At 35.0% G+C, this 20,502-nt stretch overlaps 2 protein-coding genes across 10 annotated transcripts in view; one reads left to right on the top strand and one right to left on the bottom strand.

Annotated features, from left to right (window-relative positions):
- Positions 1-20,502, top strand: part of CFLAR (CASP8 and FADD like apoptosis regulator) — a 224,037-nt gene that overhangs the window by 31,607 nt on the left and 171,928 nt on the right. The window lies entirely within an intron of this gene.
- HYCC2 (hyccin PI4KA lipid kinase complex subunit 2) overlaps positions 1,828-20,502 on the bottom strand; it is a 92,038-nt gene continuing 73,363 nt past the window's right edge. For 8 of the 9 annotated variants that reach the window (XM_049615872.1, XM_049615874.1, XM_049615875.1 and 5 more), the window contains 4 exons: positions 18,486-18,573; positions 14,577-14,736; positions 13,657-13,824; positions 1,828-9,499 (listed from right to left, as the gene is read on the bottom strand). In XM_049615872.1, the coding sequence (XP_049471829.1) occupies positions 8,898-9,499; positions 13,657-13,824; positions 14,577-14,736; positions 18,486-18,573 (1,018 nt within the window). In that variant the 3' untranslated portion in view covers positions 1,828-8,897. The remainder of the gene's footprint in view (positions 9,500-13,656; positions 13,825-14,576; positions 14,737-18,485; positions 18,574-20,502) is intronic. The other variant, XM_049615877.1, reaches the window with a different exon arrangement.

Below are 20,502 nucleotides of genomic sequence, written 5' to 3'. Positions count from 1 at the left end.
TAATTGTAAGTCAGCCCAAAAAAGTTCTAATTTCTTCCTAAGCTACCTGGCAGGTTTTTTTGTTGTTGTTGTTTTGTTTTGTTTTTTTTTGCAGGGGAGGGATGAGGATAAAAACAGATAAAATATTTCTAAGTTTTTTGAGAGCTTCCTCTGCTTCCTTATACACTAAGTCAGCTTTTCTCAACTTAGGCCCCTCACACAAACCACACAAAGACTATTTTCTCCTCTCTAGAATGGTACACAATTATGGATGGTACATAATTGGAACCACACATAGGAGAGAATTTATAATTATGTATGCCTAGGGTTTTAGGGCTTGATTCTTTCCTGGACTTAGTTTGCCTATTAGTAATCTAGCTCTACTAAGATCCAATCTCCCCCTCGCCCCCCCCCCCCCCCCCGCTTAGGGGTCTTGACTTTGTGGGGGATAGGACAAGTATACTAATAACTGAGAATAATCAATACTGTATGAAGCAGCATCTTATGTTAAGTGCACAAGTCCATGAGCCTGAGTGTCTAGTTCAATTCCAGCTGTACCACTTACTAGCTCTGTGACCTTGGACAGATGAACGTTCCTTTTCTTACAAAAGGAGAATAACAGTACTTATCAGACACTGTTGTATTATTGAATTTTTAAAGTTGTTAAAGTCGTTAGAATGGTGCTTGGGATGTCCTAGAGCCCAATGAATGTTGTTATTGTTTAATTCACGTGGGAAGGATCTCTGGAATGTAAATTATTGTGATGTGGACCACAGTTGTATATGTATTAGGGCAGTGTTGCTGCTATCTTGTTAATATTCACTATTTTATTACAGTAACTTAGTTTTTCCCTTTGTATTTTCTCTGTATTTTCTAAAGTTTTCAACATGAGCAAATATGACATTTTTAATAAAAGGAAAAAATTGAAACTGTCAAACTGGTGAATCTCACCCACCCTAACTACTGCAGATGCAGAATCAAGGCAAAAACAACAAACCAGACTTTGTGAGTTGCCTTAAACCATTCTCTTCTGAAACTGATCATCTATATCAGCAAATTTGAATTAAGGCATAATAAAGTATTTTTAAAAAGTATTTTATATTGCTTGGATCTGAAGTAAAAGAATAAAGCCTTGGTCCATAAGCAAGGAACAGTAGCTATGAGGAAAGAGGGGGTTGGAAAAAAAGGCCCGAGACTTTTCTAGAAAATGCATATATAAAAAAAGGAAAAGAGGGCCTGGAGCTCAGCTCTTCATTCAACCCATGTTCCAAGAGAAGGCTAAAGTGTATCTTTAGAAAACACAATGTGGGAAAGACCAAAAAGTTGAGTGACTAGAAAACTAATTACTGGTAAGTGTACAGGGGAACAGGCACTTTCATACCTTGCTGAAGAGAATGTAAATGACTGTAGTAATGTTGGATCTTCTTTATAAGGACCTTAGGAGAAAATTTTCAGTTTTTTCATCTCAGTTCTAGAAACAATTGTGCTTTACCTAAGAAACTGATTTGTCTTATCTTAAGGATCTCTAAAATTCATATAATTAATCTCTCTTTACATTTGGCTGTTTTAAAGTTCAGATAGATAAATTTGTATCTCAACAATAACATAAATATACGGCATGTATTTTATGTATTAAGTTCATTCCTGCCTTCATGTTATTTATTTTATGGTGCTGTATGTAACTTTATTTATTGCTTTAGTTTTATAAACTGCCTTAATAGTGTGTCATATAAATAAAAAGTTCAGACATACATGAATAAAATGGCATGCTTTGAAAAAAATACAATGAAGGACCATTTTAGGGTATAAAATTTAGGTAAGATATAAAATTAACTCAGGGGAATCCAGTCAAAAGCCAAATAAAGCTGTATTTTTATACTGTACAAAAGAAAATTTACAGTCTTAATGTAACTAGATACATCTAGGGGAAAATTACACATCTCTCAAGAAACACAATATTTAACATCTTAGATATGTTTCTGCATTGCAGACTGATAATGAATTTTATACATCTTTATTTACAATAACTTAAAATATTTTTTCATCTCTGGCAGATATTTACAAGGTCAACAGTGACTATGTTTCACATTTCAACAATCAACAGCATTAACCAATTCAGTAAGACAGTTAAGATAATGGCTTACATGCACCAATAAATGATTTTAAATGTGCGTTTTTTTTCTTCAGCTCTAAAAAATGAAAGTTTTCACTAGTCCTAGGTTGAAAGGACATCAGTCAATAGAAATCATATTTTCTTCATGCCTATCCTATTTAAATTTTCACCGGCACGAGTCTCTGAATACTTGGGAAATTTATACCAAGCTGTAGGTTGATGCTGGTTTAAAAAAAAACAAGAAGAGCTGATCTATACATTCCATATCATTTTATGAAGCAAACATGTGGGATATCTCCTGTTTACTTGTCCATTGTGACAGAGACCAGACTATATATTACTAGAATAAAACTCTTGAGAAATTGTAGCTCAGGAGAGCTCAGGAGACAAAATAGTGCGAAAATAATTTTTGCACCATAAAAACGGTTTATCTTAACCAGTTAAAATGAATGTAAAGTCAGCATAATTTTTAGAATGAGAATCAAAAAGATTCACTGGAAAGCAGTTAAGCTTATTACAAATATTTATTTATCCATTTTTTTCATAGACTTTAATAACCTGTATACCCAACGTGGGGCTTGAACTTACAACCTTGAGATCAAGAGTCACATGCTCGACTGAGCCAACCAGGCACCCCACAAATATTTTAAAACAATACATGGAGCATTGAACTTATCTCTCAATTCATTGTGGATGATAAAGCTTAAAAAAAAAATCCAAAACCTACATTAGGAATTATTGGAAAGCCAATCTTCTGTTTCCAAGATAGCCTATCAATACGTTACTTTTAAACTACCACCTGATATGAAAAAAAAACACATATATAGGATCTGTTTGCAACATTAGTTAATATATAATTACATTTTGTGTCCCGCCCCCCCAAAAATCATTACTTAATAGTTTAAATCCATTAGTTCTTATTGGTCCATGCATTTAAAAAATGAGTATTTTAGCTTTTATTAATGATGTTTTCTGCAAAGAAAAAAAAAAACACCCAGAGTGATCATGTACATAAATTATGTAAAAACATACCATTTTGGCCAGTATCATACTTACTGGAAATAACTGCCATTACCCATTTTAAAAGATGCATTTCCATAACTCCCCCCTCAATTTTATTTTTAAAAAAGCCATCATATCATACAATATACCAATTTTAGGAATTTCAATACTGATGAGCAGAATCCTTAATTTAAGGAGACATGAAAATGTGCCATAATGAATAATATTTGGACTTCTTAACTGGTACTTTTGCTGGAAGTGTAAAACGTTGACATAAGAAAGCCTGAAATGGAATCTTGTAGGTACTGTATACCTATGTTGCAGATCAAAGAATCATTTAGTATTTATTTCCCCCAGGGCTAGAGAGTAATCCTTTATGTTAAAGGGGCCTCATTCCTTAACAGTTAGGTACTTTAAAAAAATTATATTTGGTTGATACATTTTCTTTGGTAAATTTTGTAATCAATGAAGAATTTCCTCTGATACAATTAACACTGAGCTGTTGACACATAAATACAGCAAACCAGTTTGATACCAATTCTGCAGTTGGGGATGGATGGTCCAATTAAGTTCCTTTCTCTTTGAAAATAAAAGAATTTCCTTATTGAGCCTACCTCCAGATACACAAAGACTCATATATACTGTAAGCTATACTTAATTCTGATTTTTGTAAAATCTATATTGAGCCTAGTATCATAAAATCAGTCATCTGAATGTGCCTTAATTTGTAAACATTTTCTCAAAATCCAAAGTAAAACATAGAACCTACATTTCTGTACTGTGCTGCCAGTTATTTCACATCAATTCCAGCTTTCGGCTAACTTCTATTCTGAACTGTTTGCTCTCGTGTATATTACTCATGTGACTAATAGTTAAGAGTACAAAAATACTGAAGCAATTGAAGTTACCAAAAGTTTATGATTGTGTGGTCAGGTTTAGAAGGAATGTGTCTATGGAATAGGGAAAGGCTGGGTGATGAGGACTCCTCTAATTCTAATGGCAGGATCACCATACAAATTTCTGGCAATGCCAAAAACCTAATATAATTTAAGTGCACATTGGTTGACTTTATGAATATTTCCTATGTATATTCAGTGCCAATATGATATACCCATTAGGTACACAATGCAGGTAATACTAAAATTTATGCCTTATATTATCAACATGACCACCCTGGAAATGGAAAATTGTACCAATCTGGTGACTCATAATTTTATTAGCACTGTTTACAATTTCACACTGCATTCTATCTTATAATCTGGCAAATATTCTAATTTTTGAGAATTTAAGTTTTCAATCATTTCTAGTTGGTTTTCAAATAACTTGTTTCTAGAAAGCACTTTAAAAAAATTAAAGTATTACAAATAAGTGTCTCAACCGACTTAGTGGTTTGAAACATGACAATAATCATTCAACTTGAAAGGTAAAAAGTCTTATATTCAGACTGTTTAACATAGCCATAGTATAGAAAAGTTGCTCTAAAATTCTTACAGATTTTTTGACCACTGGCATGACCTATTAAACATTTTTAACCTGAAAAACAAATACATAACTGAAATACTGATTTAAAAAAAACCAAAAACTTAGTTTGTAATCCAAGATTGGAAATGGAGAGCTCTTCCTTGCCAGTGTTTATATAAATAGCATACTACCCCCTAAAGACAGATACTAGTTTTTTAAATTTATAAACGAACATGCAGAGAATTAAATGAGACAACTGATTGTTATTAACTAAAGTATTCAAAAATGGACCCATACAAACCTCACAAAGTGAGGTAGCAGAAACACCCCACTTCATTAAAATATTCACAAAAATAGTGCAAACAAAAAAATCTGAAAAGTTATTCTCAGTATTCCAGTGTCTAATAAATAGTTTAATTTAAAGCTACTAAGTGGAATTTGAGAATATACATTGGAAATATTGAGCTTATATAGCTGAGACTACTGCATTTAAGACATTTTATATGGTATATACATTTTAAATGACATTATGGTCACCATTCCATTATGGAATCATAAACTTCACACTATAAACCTTTTTCAATTACATAAGGAAATATTGCTTGTATCTATTCTAAAGCACATGTAAGGTTCTATTTTCTCAACATTAGAAATTAATGGAATGAAATTTATTTAATCTTTTCTTTGCAATACTCCATTGTGCAATACAATTAATTTGCCACCTAGGTGACTGTGAAAGCTGGCTGGCTGATTCAAAAGTTATTTTAAAATAGCTAGAAACACTGATCAAAGCCATTTCTTTGGGTTTATTTTTGCATTTAAATAAATCCCCAGAAATATAATCAACTATAAAATGGCAGCATACAACTGGCATGGGGCAGAAAATAGTAAGGCATAAATTAGAATTAAAAAAATGTATCTACCCTTACATCTGTGGTATAGATACCTACATTTCCAACACTTCCCATCTAGGTTTATTACTCTGCATATTTTCTGGATTTCATACTTTTCTTAATGTGCTATATTCACTAACTACTAGACCAGAAATATAAAGAAACTGCAAAAATGGAGACAGTTACATACCACGTTTACCATAGTAGGAGTACAGGGAGGCAGTGGGTGTTAATATGCATTTGATGGGAGACAGGAGTTATATTCTGGCTCTGCTTCTTAGTTATGTGAACTTAATCATGTCACAACCGTTTTGAGTCTCAGTTTCCTGAGGATGATATTTGGGGAGCTGGGCTACTAGCTAGATATTTCTAGGGTCTCGTCTAGCACAAAAATTCTGACTATAATAAACAGGCACAGAAGAGTAACTGGGAGCATAAGAGTGGTGGTAGGGGTCAGTACTTCAAACTATAACCATTTTCCCCCTTCCAGCTTCTCTAACCTGACACAGATGGCATCAATCAGATTGTTTTATTATAGAAAACAAGTATTTTCTCTGTAATGAGCTTTTCCATAGAGAGAAGGACTTTTTCTTATGAAAGGTAAGAAGTATAAAACAACAGGCTGTTAAATAATAAAGTATGCATATTGCTGGTATATATTTGTAACAGCTGTTGTATATCTGAAAACTATTTTGAATTAAATGCCAATAAATAATGCAAATGAATATAAAAAATCTCTTAGAAAATTTGACTTATGGTTTATTAAAACTCATTCCATTTTAGTTATATCTTGCACAGGAAATCTGTTCTAAGACCCTGAATGCACAGTTTGAACTAAATGAAATGTTTCTTCATTAAAGCCAAATCACATAACTTAAAAGAATGGAAAAAATGTTACAGGGTCATGAAACATTAATGGGTATATATACATACAAAATACGCATGTATATACATACAGATAAATGAATTCTTAGAAGTTGAAAGTTTTTCAAAACCAACTTTTCAAGTATAAGATTTTTAACAAAATAAAAGCGAGATTTATATGTATTACAGCTTTTGCTGTAATTTGGTATTGTTTTGTGTGTGTGTGTGTGTGTGTGCGCGCGCGCGCGCGCGCACATGCGCTTTAACCAAACCATGCTAGATTTAGATGCCAACATCTGTACAACTTGTTGAAATCAAAACAACCCATCAGCCTCCTAAATCAACCGCTGATGGCCAAGATCTTACCCCTTGGTAAGAACAATGCTCTTTTCCTTTCATACCTGAAACTTTGCTTTCCTCAGTATGTTACAGATCTTTACACCTCATTTTTTTTGGCTGCTTTCAAACTCACTTATCTGACATCCCTTAAATTAAAAAAGAGGGACATCTAAAATATGTCTTTGTGATACACACACACACACACACACACACACACACTCACTCACTCATACACACATCAATACATTTCTATTTATAAACTTTTAACTTTATCCCAGACTTTGGCAATGTTGTAGTAGTAGTATTGGTTGTGTTAGTTCAGTTCAGGTTCTAGGTTTCCATTTTCATATGAGCTGAAAAATGTTACAGACCACCAAATTCAAACAAGCATCTCATCGTTCTTATAAAGATTCTAACAAAGTCCCCTATAAAACAAAACAAACCCTCTTAAAATAAGAAGAGGAGAGGGGAGATTTTCAGATGTGGAAAAAAACAAGAGGCATTTTTCCGATTATTTTATCAAAATCTACCGTAATTTTAATTGGTAGAGATAAAAATTTAAACTTTGTTAAATACTTGCTTTCTATAAATTCAGTATATTTTTCTTTCACAATAAAATAAAAATGTCTAAATGTATAAAGCACTAATAGCTCTGATGTATTTTGTGGAAGGATAATGTATATCAGTTCAAGTCACAATACACTGATTTTTAAAAAGCCAATATATTCTCTTCTTTTTCAATCAAGCATTAGAGCCTGAGACCGAAAAGAACTTATACTGAAATCTTACCCAACCAAATCAGAACTAAAAAAAAATTTTTTTCACTAATAATGTTTTTTGTAGCCTCTTAGCACAATTACCAAAATGATACTTACATACATTCAACATCTAGCTTACTGGCATGATTTCCAAGTTTTATAAAAATGAGAAACTTTTGCAGATATATGATCAGAAGGTACACAAACTGCATTACACTAAACACAAAGGCAGTGTGGTCCTTGTCGGAGAAATCAAGTCAGTACCCCCTGGTAGAAATGTTCTATAAAAATGTGTCATGTTGAAGCATCAATGTTTTCAGCCAATTATCTGTCCCTGATGTATTTCCTTAAAGTATATGATCTATCAGGACTTCAGGTTTCTTAATCCAAAATATCTGACTGAATTTAGGTACATCTAGAAAGCAGCTGAAAGGGCTTCTCCAATAGTCTGACATCACAGAAAGCAAGTTGAGAAATCCCTCTCTTTACCTGAAGACGTACTTGTTCTACTTCAGTCATCATCAGCTCACAAAGGAAAAGAAAAAAACCTATCAAAACTTCCCCTCGCGCACACAGTCCCACACGAGCTAAACAAAAACCACCCCCTCCCCCTCCCCCAACAAACCCCAGCACCAAAGTGTCAATCATTCCTGGGAAATAGAACATGCCCCTTGGATTCTCTGATTTCTTAGTTGTTCAAACTTTAAGGACAGAAATGACCTATGTCCTTGTGGGGAGGAGGGAAGACATGTTAATAATGACTATAGAGCCATTGAGAAAGTGCATTATCAATTAAACAAACAATTTTGAGCCCTGCCCTCCAAAGGAGGGGGCCCTAACTTGATTTAAATGCCTCAGTAACTGAACATTGTGTCCTGGAGATAAAGGAGATGGGGGGAAAAAGAGCCACCCACATTTTAATGAAAAAGTGCAGCAGTCTACCACCTTTCCCCATGCTTCTCAAGAAAATGATTGCACAGACTCAGAGAAGTCCAAAGTCATAGCAGAATCTCTGAGGCACTCCTGGTTAAAAGAGAAAAAAATATGATCCAGTAATCTCCACAGTTCTATAAATTATGAGAACAAACCCGTTTTGTTTTTTTAAACAAAAGCCAAAGAATCAATTCATAGGGATCATATACACCATTTCCTCTAACGTATCCTCAGTCTCACAGTGCTGAAATGGGACCGATCAGCCTACGATGGATTGCACATCACCCACAGAGAAAGGAAGGTATGGAAGATGCATACATTTTATACTGCTTCACAAACACATTTACAAGGAATAAGGTGAAGAGAAGATATAGGAAGGAGGAAAAAAGAAAACCTTATTGCTGTTTCCATACAAAATACAGTATGAAGATACCTAAACTAAATCAAATCTGATTACGATGACCAATTTTTTCACAATGTGGGATGAAGTGTCTTCATGTACAATGAAATGTTCAGTTTAAAAGGTAAGCAAAAAGATGAGAGAGGATGTCAGAACTACACCTGGGATATTAGCTGCATATTGAAACTTGGGGATCGAGACTGCTTGGTTAAGGGAGCTCCTGGGCTAAGGAGCTCTTTACCTTCTCCAGCTTGACCTAGCCGGTCTTCCTGTAGACTGATAGTTGAGTATCGATTAACATTGTTAGCTGCTAGATTAGTAACTCCCTCAGTGCCAACCCCAATGCTGGTACTTGCTTGACTGCCATTTACATAGTCAAATGATTTACTTGAGGAAGCACTGGCTGTCCGGATTAGACTTAAACTATTGGCTTTTGGCACCACCTGGCCAGCAGGCAGGCTCAGGTGTTTCTTCATCGGTGTCAGCTCGATTGAATCTACACTAAGATCAGTTGGTTGCTGTACATACTGCCTGCGAATGACTGAATCTCGAGGGCTCTCACTGGATTTGATGACAGAAGCTGTTTCTTTATCCTTAGCTGAACGCCCAGCTGCTACTTTCCTTAAGCTTCCCCTCTGAGAAGAGGAGGATGGTTTGGTCCCAAATGGCTGACTGCTGAGGGAGGCCCCTGATGAAAAGCCTTCATCTGCATCATTTAGGTTTACCGACTCTTCTCCTCCATTTACACCCTCAGCACCTAAAAAACAAATCAGACAGACTCAGCAATAGCTAAGTTAAAAAAGAAGGAATTGTGAATAAAAACTCAACTGACCTTATCTCTTGGGTAATGTTTGCTATAGGTTGGCAATGACCCTGTTATCAAATCAACACTTACCCTAAATAATTTAGGGGAAGAAATCTTAATCTGCACAGAATTCTAATATGCTATCCATTGTGTTTATTCAGTTTGAATTAGTCCAGCTTTTGTAAGACTATCCACAAACAAACTTAGTATCTCAGTATTTAGGCATATAAAACAACTTCAGGTGAAATACATTTTGTTACTAATCTTTATAATACACCCTTGTCAATTTGAGGTGATGATATCTATCTGGTTTAAAAAAATCAAAAGGTTTTCCTCATATCTTCCTTAACCCACCATAAAACAGACCATTCAAGAGTCACCCTTCTAATTTCAGTCACCCAGAATAATGTCAAACTCATTATTCCTACAGGCAAACCCTTTTTAAAAAGGGCAGTAAGATTTTACATTTACTCAACAGCTAAGTGCTTCTACATGGCTTTAAAGCTTTTAACATGGAACTAGTAGATTTTCTAACTCTAAAAAACTGTATGTTGTTTCCAGTAACATCGTAATTATATTTTGTCTTATGGGCATATCTACTCACTGGTTTCCATATTTTCTTGACAAATTAATGTGAAGGAAATATTTGATTATCAGTAACTAGCAGAGATAGCTATAAGGATTTTTACTTTCTATAGTATGTACATCTGTAATAATTTAGATTTTTAGTCTTGAGATGTATTATTGTTATAATCATAAGATAATGTGTGTCCCATTATGTTTCGTGCAGAAACTGCAGTTAACAAAAGAATCCTTACCTTGGGATTTTGTTAGAAGGGAAGAAGCGTATCTAATGTATTTAATTTGGGTTTTCCAGAAAGCCCAATTCTCTTACTGAAAGTATGATCAACAATCTCTTAACGGATAGCAGTTTGCTACATCATTACATATGTTTGCCAGACTGCAAGAAAGGTTTAATCTGAATCCACATATAGATATAAATATTACAGTTAAGGTATTAGGAAAAAATTCTAAACAAATATTACTTTGAGATATAGGTTATCTAAGTAAAATACACATAAAATATTTAAACACAATCTTTATTTAACATAGTACCTGGAAAAATAAAAAATAGTTTCTTAAATATATTTTCTTATATGGATTAGTTATTTCCTTCCTTCAAAAGAAGAACAAAATAGACTATCCTTAAAGCAGAAGGCATGTTGTTATTATATCCAGCAGTTTAATAATTAACCATCATGCAAAGCCATATGAAAATGCAGCTGACACCACTTCTCTCAACCCCTTCTTCAAAAGAGTATATAACGTACCTCAAAATGAAACTTTATATTATATTCACATGGTATCATCTTAACAATTTACTTACAGTTAGTATAAAGAAATCCAAAATACCCAAGAAAAGGTATTTACTGGTTCACAATTGATATCAGTAACATAAAACTGTAGTGAACAAAAATGTATCATCAGATATATATCTATTTATACTGAGGAAAGGAGACTGAGAGACTTAGTGGTAGCATCTAAATTTTGCCTCATGCAGATCTGATGCCCAAGCAATATGGCCATAAAAGAGATGATGATAACATAAAAGCCAGCATGCAAGAGAATCTACAGATATTGCATATACCAAGAAATGCTGTTCCAATACAACTGAATACTAATATACTTTAATTATAGGCATTGTCCTCAGTTTAGTAAGAATTTTAAATCCAACTTTAATTTTTTATTAATGTTTACTTGTTTTTGAGAGAGATAGAGCACAAGCAGGGCAGGGGCAGAGAGAGGGGGACAGAGGATCCAAAGTGGGCTGTGCGCTGACAGCAGAGAGCTCAATGTGGGAATGGAACTCACAAACTGTGAGATCATGACCTAAGCCAAAGTTGGATGCTGAACCGACTAAGCCACCCAGGCGCCCCTAAATCCAACTTTAAAAGTTACAAATAAAATGTTACTTGACAATCAGGGTAAGGGAAGGCGATGGGTTTATAGTCTCCCTTCAATTTCAATACATAACAAATATAATTTTAATTGTAAAATGATTTAAAACCATCATACTAGAAAATTCTTTTAAAAGGCCAAATATTGATGTTAATACAAAAGCTCCAGCAGACTTCAGAATTACCAACACTTTACATAGGTTTTAGTAATTTCCTTCCTTCTATTTAAAAAACCTCAAGGAATAAAAAGGCAGTTATGTCTCACAACTTTTTTTCCTTTCTATTTTTTTCCCTGGATGATGATATAACTCTACTCATGATCTGCAGGGAAGATAACCAAAAAGGATCTTTAATGAAATTTTCCATTCATGTCTGCCTTTTCTTATAAATTTAGCTCCTTCCGAAATTGATGTAAAGATATAATTAATCTAGATTAAAAGGCCAAATAATTTTTGAGAAATTTCAAACACATTGAAGGAACTTATTCCTCTTTCCTTGTGGCAATACCCCACTCTCACAAACTGAAATTTTACCAGTGATAGTAAATATTAAAAGAGGCCATTTTAAAAGAACTACTATTTCGGTTCCTTTTTCAAAGTATATGACTTTTCATGAACTGGAAGAAATGTTCCAACCTAATCCCACACTCTCTAGAATTTCATCAAGCATTAATTAACATAGTACTACATTTAGCACAAATAATCAACATTCTAAGAATGGTAGTATATATATCAAGTGGCTCATTTAGTCATCAGGAATGATGAGAAACATGGTGTTGTTCAATTTAGGCCTACTATGGGTTCAACATCAATTCATATACTTATTTTTATGCCTTTTTGACTATCTCAGGGATAACAAAGAGATACAGAGAAACTGAAAAGGGAAGGCTGCATCTTTCACAGGATCTCTGTGAAACAGCACCAACTTTTTGGGGTCCTTAGATCATGCACATGCAACACTGTTAAATGAAGTCAGGTCAATGTGGGCAAATGGGCAAGGGAACAGAGGACAGATTTAAATTCTTACTGAGCATGCTCAAACGCTAATGCACCAAAGAGCAAGAGACTTCCCTAAGGTGGAAGGTAACTGCTCCATATATGTTTGGTCTTAAGTAAAAATATATAACTTATTTTAAAACTATTTGCTATATTTTATTAATTAGTGTTAAGGTTCCAGAGTAGCAACACATTAAATAATGAAAAACTTAGGCTACAGTTCCCTCTTTCACAAAGCCAACTCCTATGAGCATCACATGACGGCAAATAAATAGTTTCCTATTGGAGAAAAGTGTTCTTTTACAGATGGTGGTGGTGGTGGTGGTGGTGGTGGTGGTGGTGGTGGTGGTGATGGTGGTGGTGGTGGTGGTGGTGGTGGTGATTTGGGGGTAAAAATAAATTCTCATTTTGAGATACCGACATTGTGGAAACAAGATCTACCAGGATACCTGAACTCTAAATAACACATTTCAATTCTGTTTGGAAGCTATGTAAGACAACCGTCAATATTTACAATAAATGATAAAATGCAGTGTCCACCAGGATAGCACATTTATAGAGGAAAGAGGCCAGTAGTTTACTAGTTAGACCCAGGTGACTTGACCCACAGACTGTAAAAAGTGATCAATACTGGTTTACTCTATCAAAGAGATAAGAAATTCTTGTTAACTGACCAACCTGGACTTAGAGATAAATCGGCCAGCTCCACTTTAGTCCAATTTCCCAAAGATAATGTATGAATGTTTTAAAACTCTCTTCATATATTAAGGAATAAATTATTATATATAAGAAATCAATTCATATTGTCATGTCCATTGGGTGCATTTTTCCTTTCCCAATGTTAGAATAAACATGCTCAGTAATAAAAAAATCCCAAGCATTTTGGAGATAGGCCTCTGCCTTGTTAGTAGCCATGCCAAGCTGTTCTTTGATTACACAGAATGCAGATTCCAGGCCAGCACAAATGGTAACTAAAGATTGTACCTGACCTGGTGCTAGGCATATGGGGAGGTGTGCTTTGCAAGGAGGAGCTAATACACCCTGGGATAGTGGAAACACACACTAGAATGGAAAGATGTTCTGCTTGGGGATAGAGAGCCAGGATCCTTCTCCAGCAACTGCCTCACTGACTTCTGCCTCCTCATCTCTGTCCTACCCTCTGTTGTGGCTGCTGCTGAGTTGGGCTCCGGTGAGCCGTGCTCAGGGGTCCTGCGCACCAGCACCTCCCCCTCTTGCACACGTTTGATCCCTAGGTCAGTGGAGCCGTGTTGGACCGGGGAGCCAGGAATACTCGAGTCAGCCTCGTTTGAGAAGTCAAAGCCATCTGGGATTCAACATATAAAATTTTAGTGCTTTTGTGCTGTTCTATTCTTTTCTGAGCATTTTGCCCCAGGCAGATAAGAGAATGTATATATGGATATGATAAAAACACAAACGCTATTTATATAGTTACATGTGTGTGCACAGCATGCACACACATAAGGAGGCAGATGAACAATATGAGGTTTGCAAATGAATAGGACAGGAAAATAGGGATCATTAAAATGGCAATTAATATCTCTTAGGCAAGACAGCTGGACCATTTAAGTACCATATGCCTATGAAATACTGCTGGATTCAGCACTTACAAAACAAGGAAAAGCAAAGATAAAAATCTAAAATACAATAACCAACTCTCTATAGATAGCTTGTATTTCACCATTGGTTTGGTCAGTTACACAATTTTCTCCCACAATGCTCATACATGCACCTTTTTTCCCATTATAACAGGTTTAAAGAAACTTCTTTCCAATTGTTATTACTAGTTCAAAAATAAGACAAAAATTAACTTGATCTTATTTTCTGTTTTAATGTTCATAGAGCAGTCTAATAACATCTTTCTACATTATAAAAAATATATATCTATATCAAAATAAATTCAGGCACTTAAACTGCGTTTCCAGCGCTATACTAAAAAATAAAACAATTTTACTTTAATTATATACAGTACTATAATATCATGTGTTAACCTAGTCTATAAAAACAGTGATAAATTTGCTAGAATCCATGAATGGGCTACAGGAATTTTGTACTCACCTTCTCTTCTCCATCTATGACGACGGATTGAAGCTGTTGTAATCGCAGTCCGAGAAATCCTCGGCACTGTTGGAGTGACTTCCACTTTAAGTACTTTCTGGCCTTCTTGTGAAGAATCAGGAGCATCAAATGGTAATGAGTTTTTCATGGCATTGGCAACCTAAAATGATAATATAAAGCCTATGTATATTTACACTCAATATATAATTTATGATTATTTTTTACTTCATGTTTCCATAATTTTATTATGTTTCCATAATTTTTAAAAATTTATTTTATTTAGGGGTGCCTGGGTGGCTCAGTCGGTTGAGTGTCCAACTTTGACTCAGGTCATGATCTCGCAGTTCGTGAGTTCGAGCCCCACATCGGACTCTGTGCTGACAGCTCAGAGCCTGGAGCCTGCTTCAGATTCTGTGTCCTCTTCTCTCTCCGCCCCACCCCTGCTTGTGCTCTGTCTCTCTCTGTCTTTCAAAAATTAATAAAATTTATTTTATTTAAAAAATGTTTTTAAGTAGGCTCCATGCCCAGCGTGGAGCTCAATGCAGGGCTTGAACTCAATAACCCTGAGATTAAGACATTAGCTGAGATCTAGAGTTGGAAACTTAACCAACTGAGCCACACAGGCACCCCTCTATAATTTTTTGAGTATGTATTTTAAACTGGTACTATAAAATATAAAAGTACAATATGTCAAAAGAGTTTGTACCTCCATTGTTCTGTATTGTTTTAGGGAAGCTTTTAAAATGAGAATTTATTTTTAAAAATGTGAGTCATACACTCCACAGATTCCTTAAAGTTGTTCACTTGCAAAGAGAAAAGGCATTCCAAAGAAAGAAAATTGTTTAACATTTGAACCCTGATAAAGAAAATTTAGAGTAGGTTTTTGATTATTCAGATGATAAATAACATGAAAAATTTAATCTCTGATAAAAAAAATTAGCCTTTTCTCCACTCTGTTTCCATAAGGAGAAATTTTGCCTAAACATGGCTGGCATTTTGTTTCACCACTGTGTGTGTGTGTGTGTGAGTGTGTGTGTGTGTGTGTGTGTGTGTGTGTGTGTGTGTGGGAGAGAGAGAGAGAGAGAGAGAGAGAGAGACAGAGAGAGAGAGACAGAGAGGGAGAGGGACAAAGGAGCGAAAGCAAGTGCAAGCAAGAGGAGGGGCAGAGAGAGAGGAGACAGAGAATGACAGCGCGGAGCCTGACACACGTGGCTTGAACCCACGAACCACTGTAACATCATGCCCTGAGCCAAAATCAAGAGTCAGGTGATTAACCAAATGAGCCCCCAGGCTGCCCCAACTGGTGCATGTTTCTTAACTGGGAAGTACTAATTTAGCAAAGATCTTGAGCTAGAGAATTGTTTTTCTCCCTTCCTCTATACTTGGAAAGGACAAGTAAAATGCAGTCTCCTGGACAAGTGTGCCAGTTCTGCCAATTCAAACTTCTCCAGGAGGCTATTCCAACATCCAGACTGAGGGGTGGGGAGTTAAGTCTTTAAATTTAGCTTTTATCAGGAATAAAGATGAGGCTTGTTTCTCTGCCAACTATTTTACCTATCATCTGGCTCTAAATTTTAATAGAGAAAAGGAGTGCTGTTTGTTGGGTCCCTCAAAGGTCCCCCACAACAAAGGATTGCTCTAAGATTAGAGATTACTAATCTCTTTACTTATATTGCCTTGGAAATGCCACCTCTACTTAATTTATAAGACTGCTACAAGGAGAAAAGTATGAATTTAAAGAGTATCACAAATGCAGGGTATTATTATTATGAAGTAAGTATTTTATCTTCTTATCCATTTATTTTAATGTGACCCTTAGGGTAAAATTAGGCATGTTGACCTGAGAGAAAAAAAAGAAATTCAAATAGTAAATAACTATTATAAATGCTACCTCAATAAATTTATATTTGTATTAAGATATTAAAAAATGGTACAAAGAAAACAGCTTTAGAAATTGTGCTCTTGGGGCACCTGGGTGGCTCAGTCGGTTAAGCGTCCGACTTTGGTTTAGGTCATGATCTGTGAGTCAATCCCCGCGTCAGGCTCTGTGCTGACAGCTCAGAGCCTGGAGCCAGTTTCAGATTCTGTGTCTCCCTCTCTCTCTGACCCTACCCCGCTCGTGCTCCGTCTCTCTTGCTCTCAAAAATAAATAAAACATAAAAAAATTTTTTTAATTGTGCTCTTAAAGTGTTACAAGTAAAAAACCACAAATAATACTTTTTAGAAAATTTTTTTTAACATTTATTTTATTTTTGAGAGACAGAGAGAGAGCATGAGCATAGGAGAAGCAGAGAGAGAGGAAGATACAGAATCCCAAGCAGGCTTCAGGCCCTGAGCTGTCAGCACAGACGCAGGGCTCAAACTCATGAACCACAAGACGATGACCTGAGCCAAAGTCGGACGCTTAACTGACTGAGCCACCAAGGCGCCTCCACAAGTAATATTCTTAAAATACCATCATAATACTACAAAAAGCCCAGAAAACACAGAAATTTGCAAAGAAAAACCATCCACAGTTGAATCACCTGATGACCATTAGATCTGTATGTTGCCTCTGTCCTGTCTAGATTTAAAAAATAGTTGTACACTGCTTGACTGACCACTTACACAAGCTAGCATTTTCTTTAGCATAAATCTTTGAATATAAAATTTTTTTTTCAGTGTTTATTTTTGAGAGAGGGGAAACAGCACGAGCAGGGGAGGGGCAGAGAGAGAGGGAGACAGAAAATCCCAAGCAGGCTCTGTGCTATCAGTGCAAAGCCCGATGCTGGGCTCGAACCTATGAAATGTGAGATCAAGACCTGAGCCAAAGTCGGATGCTCAACCGACTGAGCCACCCAGGTGCCCCTTGCATATATAAAAACTTAATCATACTCTGCTGTGAAACATCTTTTTTAATTAAGAATTTTTTAAGTTTATTTAATTTGAAAGAGAGAGCAAGCATGCACACACATGTACATGTACAAGCAGGGAGTGGCAGAGAGACAGAGAACCCCAAGCAGCCTCCGCATTTTCAGCACAGAGTCCAAAGCAGGGCTCGATCTCACAACCATGAGATCATGACCTGAGCCGAAATCAAGAATCAGACGCTTATTAACCGACTGAGCCACCCAGGTGTCCCAAAACATTTATTGTTTTGATTCCTCTGAGATTAAAAATAACACTAATGTTTGGATATTATACATTTTATAATACATTAAAAAAATTCAAAGTAGTTCTGGGATGTTTTGCTAGATATGAGGTAGTGGGTTAAAGAAAACACACATGACTGAACTACTTCTATAAAGGGAGGTTCGGAATTGCGTTATACTGCTACTGGTAAAGGAAAGAATGCCTTCCTTACTCCACTACTACATGTTCGCATTTGCTTTTTGATCGACCATTTACCTTTTGGAAATATATTTATTTTGTGGGAGAGTATGAAATCTTTTTATAGAGAACAAAATACTAATTGGCTTTCTTGTCATGCTTGTTGAGAATCTTTTTCTCAGTTTGTACAATACATATTAACTTTGTTTTTAAAAAACTGGTGGTTTAGAATTTAGATGCTTATGTGGTCAAAAACTAAAACAAAACCCAACCTATTTTGAGTGACTTGTCCCATCTCTTAAGCTTAGAAAATCCTTCCAATTCTAGAAATTTTAGTATTTCTAACCTTTTCCTCTTTCTTTTCTTAAAGGATTTCAAAACATTTGATTCTTAATTTATCTGAACTTTATTTTGATATGTGGTAGAAGAGGATCCAAATAAATTTTGTTTTCTCTCCAAAAGTTAACCAAATGCTACAGAATAAACCTTTTCCCCTCTATGATTTAGATTGCCTCATATCTTATATAGTGAATATCTTTATTCACTAGTGCCCCTTTCAGGCATAGGTATGTTTAATAAAAAGTAAATATAATAACTTACCAATAGTGGTTGAGAAAAAAGTTCTAGCTGAGCTCTATAAATGATGTCATCAAGGACTTCTTGGCCAAGGTCCCACTGCCCATTATACCTGTGGAGAAGCAGATTGTTTACTATCTTTAGCAAATATCTCTAATCTTCAACAACATTTTTATTGTTCCAAGTCCTACTATTGTGGTTCTAAAACAAGTTTTCACATTAACATTTGTATCATCTCATTTCCAAACTGTCTTACTTTTGGTTACAAGTACAAAATGAAGATTTTTGAAATCCAATGTTTATCTACTAATGTTTAAAATAGTTTACAGATGTCTTTTCACATAATTGGCTTTTATCATGTGTTGATATTTAGGGTAATCTACTGAAATGCATTTATGAAAACTTAGGTTATGAACTATGTAGATAGACATAGTTTTCCAGAAAGAAAGCCTGACCTACTTCCAGACTCTAATTTAATGACTAGTTATATTTTGGCTATTTAAAAAGTAATAAAAGGACTACTATGAACAATTATACACCAACAAACTGGACAACCTAGAAGAAGGATAAATTCCTAAAAACACACAGACTACAAGGACTGAATCATGAAGAAACAGAAAATTTGAACAGACCAATTACTGGTAAGGAAATCGAAGCACTAATCAAAACCCTGCTAACAAACAGAAGTCCAGGACCAGGTGGCTTCACAGGTGAATTCTACCAAACATTTAAAGAAACATTAATACCAATTCTTCTCAAACTCTTCTGAACAACAGGAGAGAATACTTCCATATTCATTTTAGAAGGCCAGCATTACTCTGATACCAAAACCAGACAAGAACACTACCAGAAAAGAAAATTACAGGCCAATATCCCTGATGAACATAGATGAACAAAAAAATTCTCAACAAAATATTAGCAAACCAAATTCAACAATATATTAAAAGGATCATATATCATGATCAAGTGGGATTCATCCCTTGGTGCAAATATGGCTCAAAATCTGCAATTCAATCAATATGATATACCATATTAACAAAATGAAGGATAAAAATCATATGATCATTTCAATAGGTGCAAAAAAAACCCATTTGACAAAATTCAACATCCATTCATGATAAAAACTCAACAACGTGAGTGTACAGGGGACACACCTTGACAATAACAAAAGGCATATATGACAAGCCTACAGCTAACATCATACTCAATGGTGAAAAACTCAAAGCTTTTTCTCTAAGATCAGGAACAAGACAAGGATCCTACTCTTGCCACTTTTATTCAACATAGTACTAGAAATTCTAGCCATAGCAATTGGGCAAGAAAAAGAAATTAAAGGATCCAAAATCAGAAAAGAGTAAAACTGTCTCTATTTGCAGATAACATGGTATTTATAGAAAACTCTAACAATGTCACTAAAAACATTATTAGAATAAGTAAATTCAATAAAGTTGTAGGATACAAAAATCAGTATTTAAAATCTGTTGCACTTATATTCACTAATAATGGACTATCAGAACGTGAAATTGAGAAAAAATTCCATTTATAATTGCATTAAAATAGTACCTAGGAATAAATTTAACAAGAAAATTAAAGACCTATATACTGTACACTTAAATTTTTATATAAGACACAGATGAAACAGAAACACACAAATGGAAAGATATTGTATGCTCATGGATTAGAAGAATATTGTTAAAATGTCCATACAATCCAAAGCAATCTACAGATTCAGGGTAATCCCCATCAAAACTTCAATGATATTTTTCACAGAAATAGAAATAATCCTAAAATTTGTATGGAAACACAAAAGACCCCGAATAGCCAAAACAATCGTGAAAAAAAAAAAGACCACAGCTGGAGGCATCACACTTCCTGATTTCTTTTTTTTTTTTTTTCTGTTTATCTTTTTTATTTTTATTTATTTTTTTCCCAATATATGAAATTTATTGTCAAATTGGTTTTCATACAATACCCAGTGCTCATCCCAAAAGGTGCCCTCAATACCCATCCCCCACCCTCCCCTCCCTCCCACCCCCCATCA

Source organism: Panthera uncia, assembly GCF_023721935.1.
Source record: "Panthera uncia isolate 11264 chromosome C1 unlocalized genomic scaffold, Puncia_PCG_1.0 HiC_scaffold_3, whole genome shotgun sequence".
NCBI classification, from domain to species: Eukaryota; Metazoa; Chordata; class Mammalia; order Carnivora; family Felidae; genus Panthera; species Panthera uncia.
The sequence above is the reverse complement of the archived record's forward strand: the minus strand, read 5'-3'. Positions and strand labels throughout refer to the sequence as shown.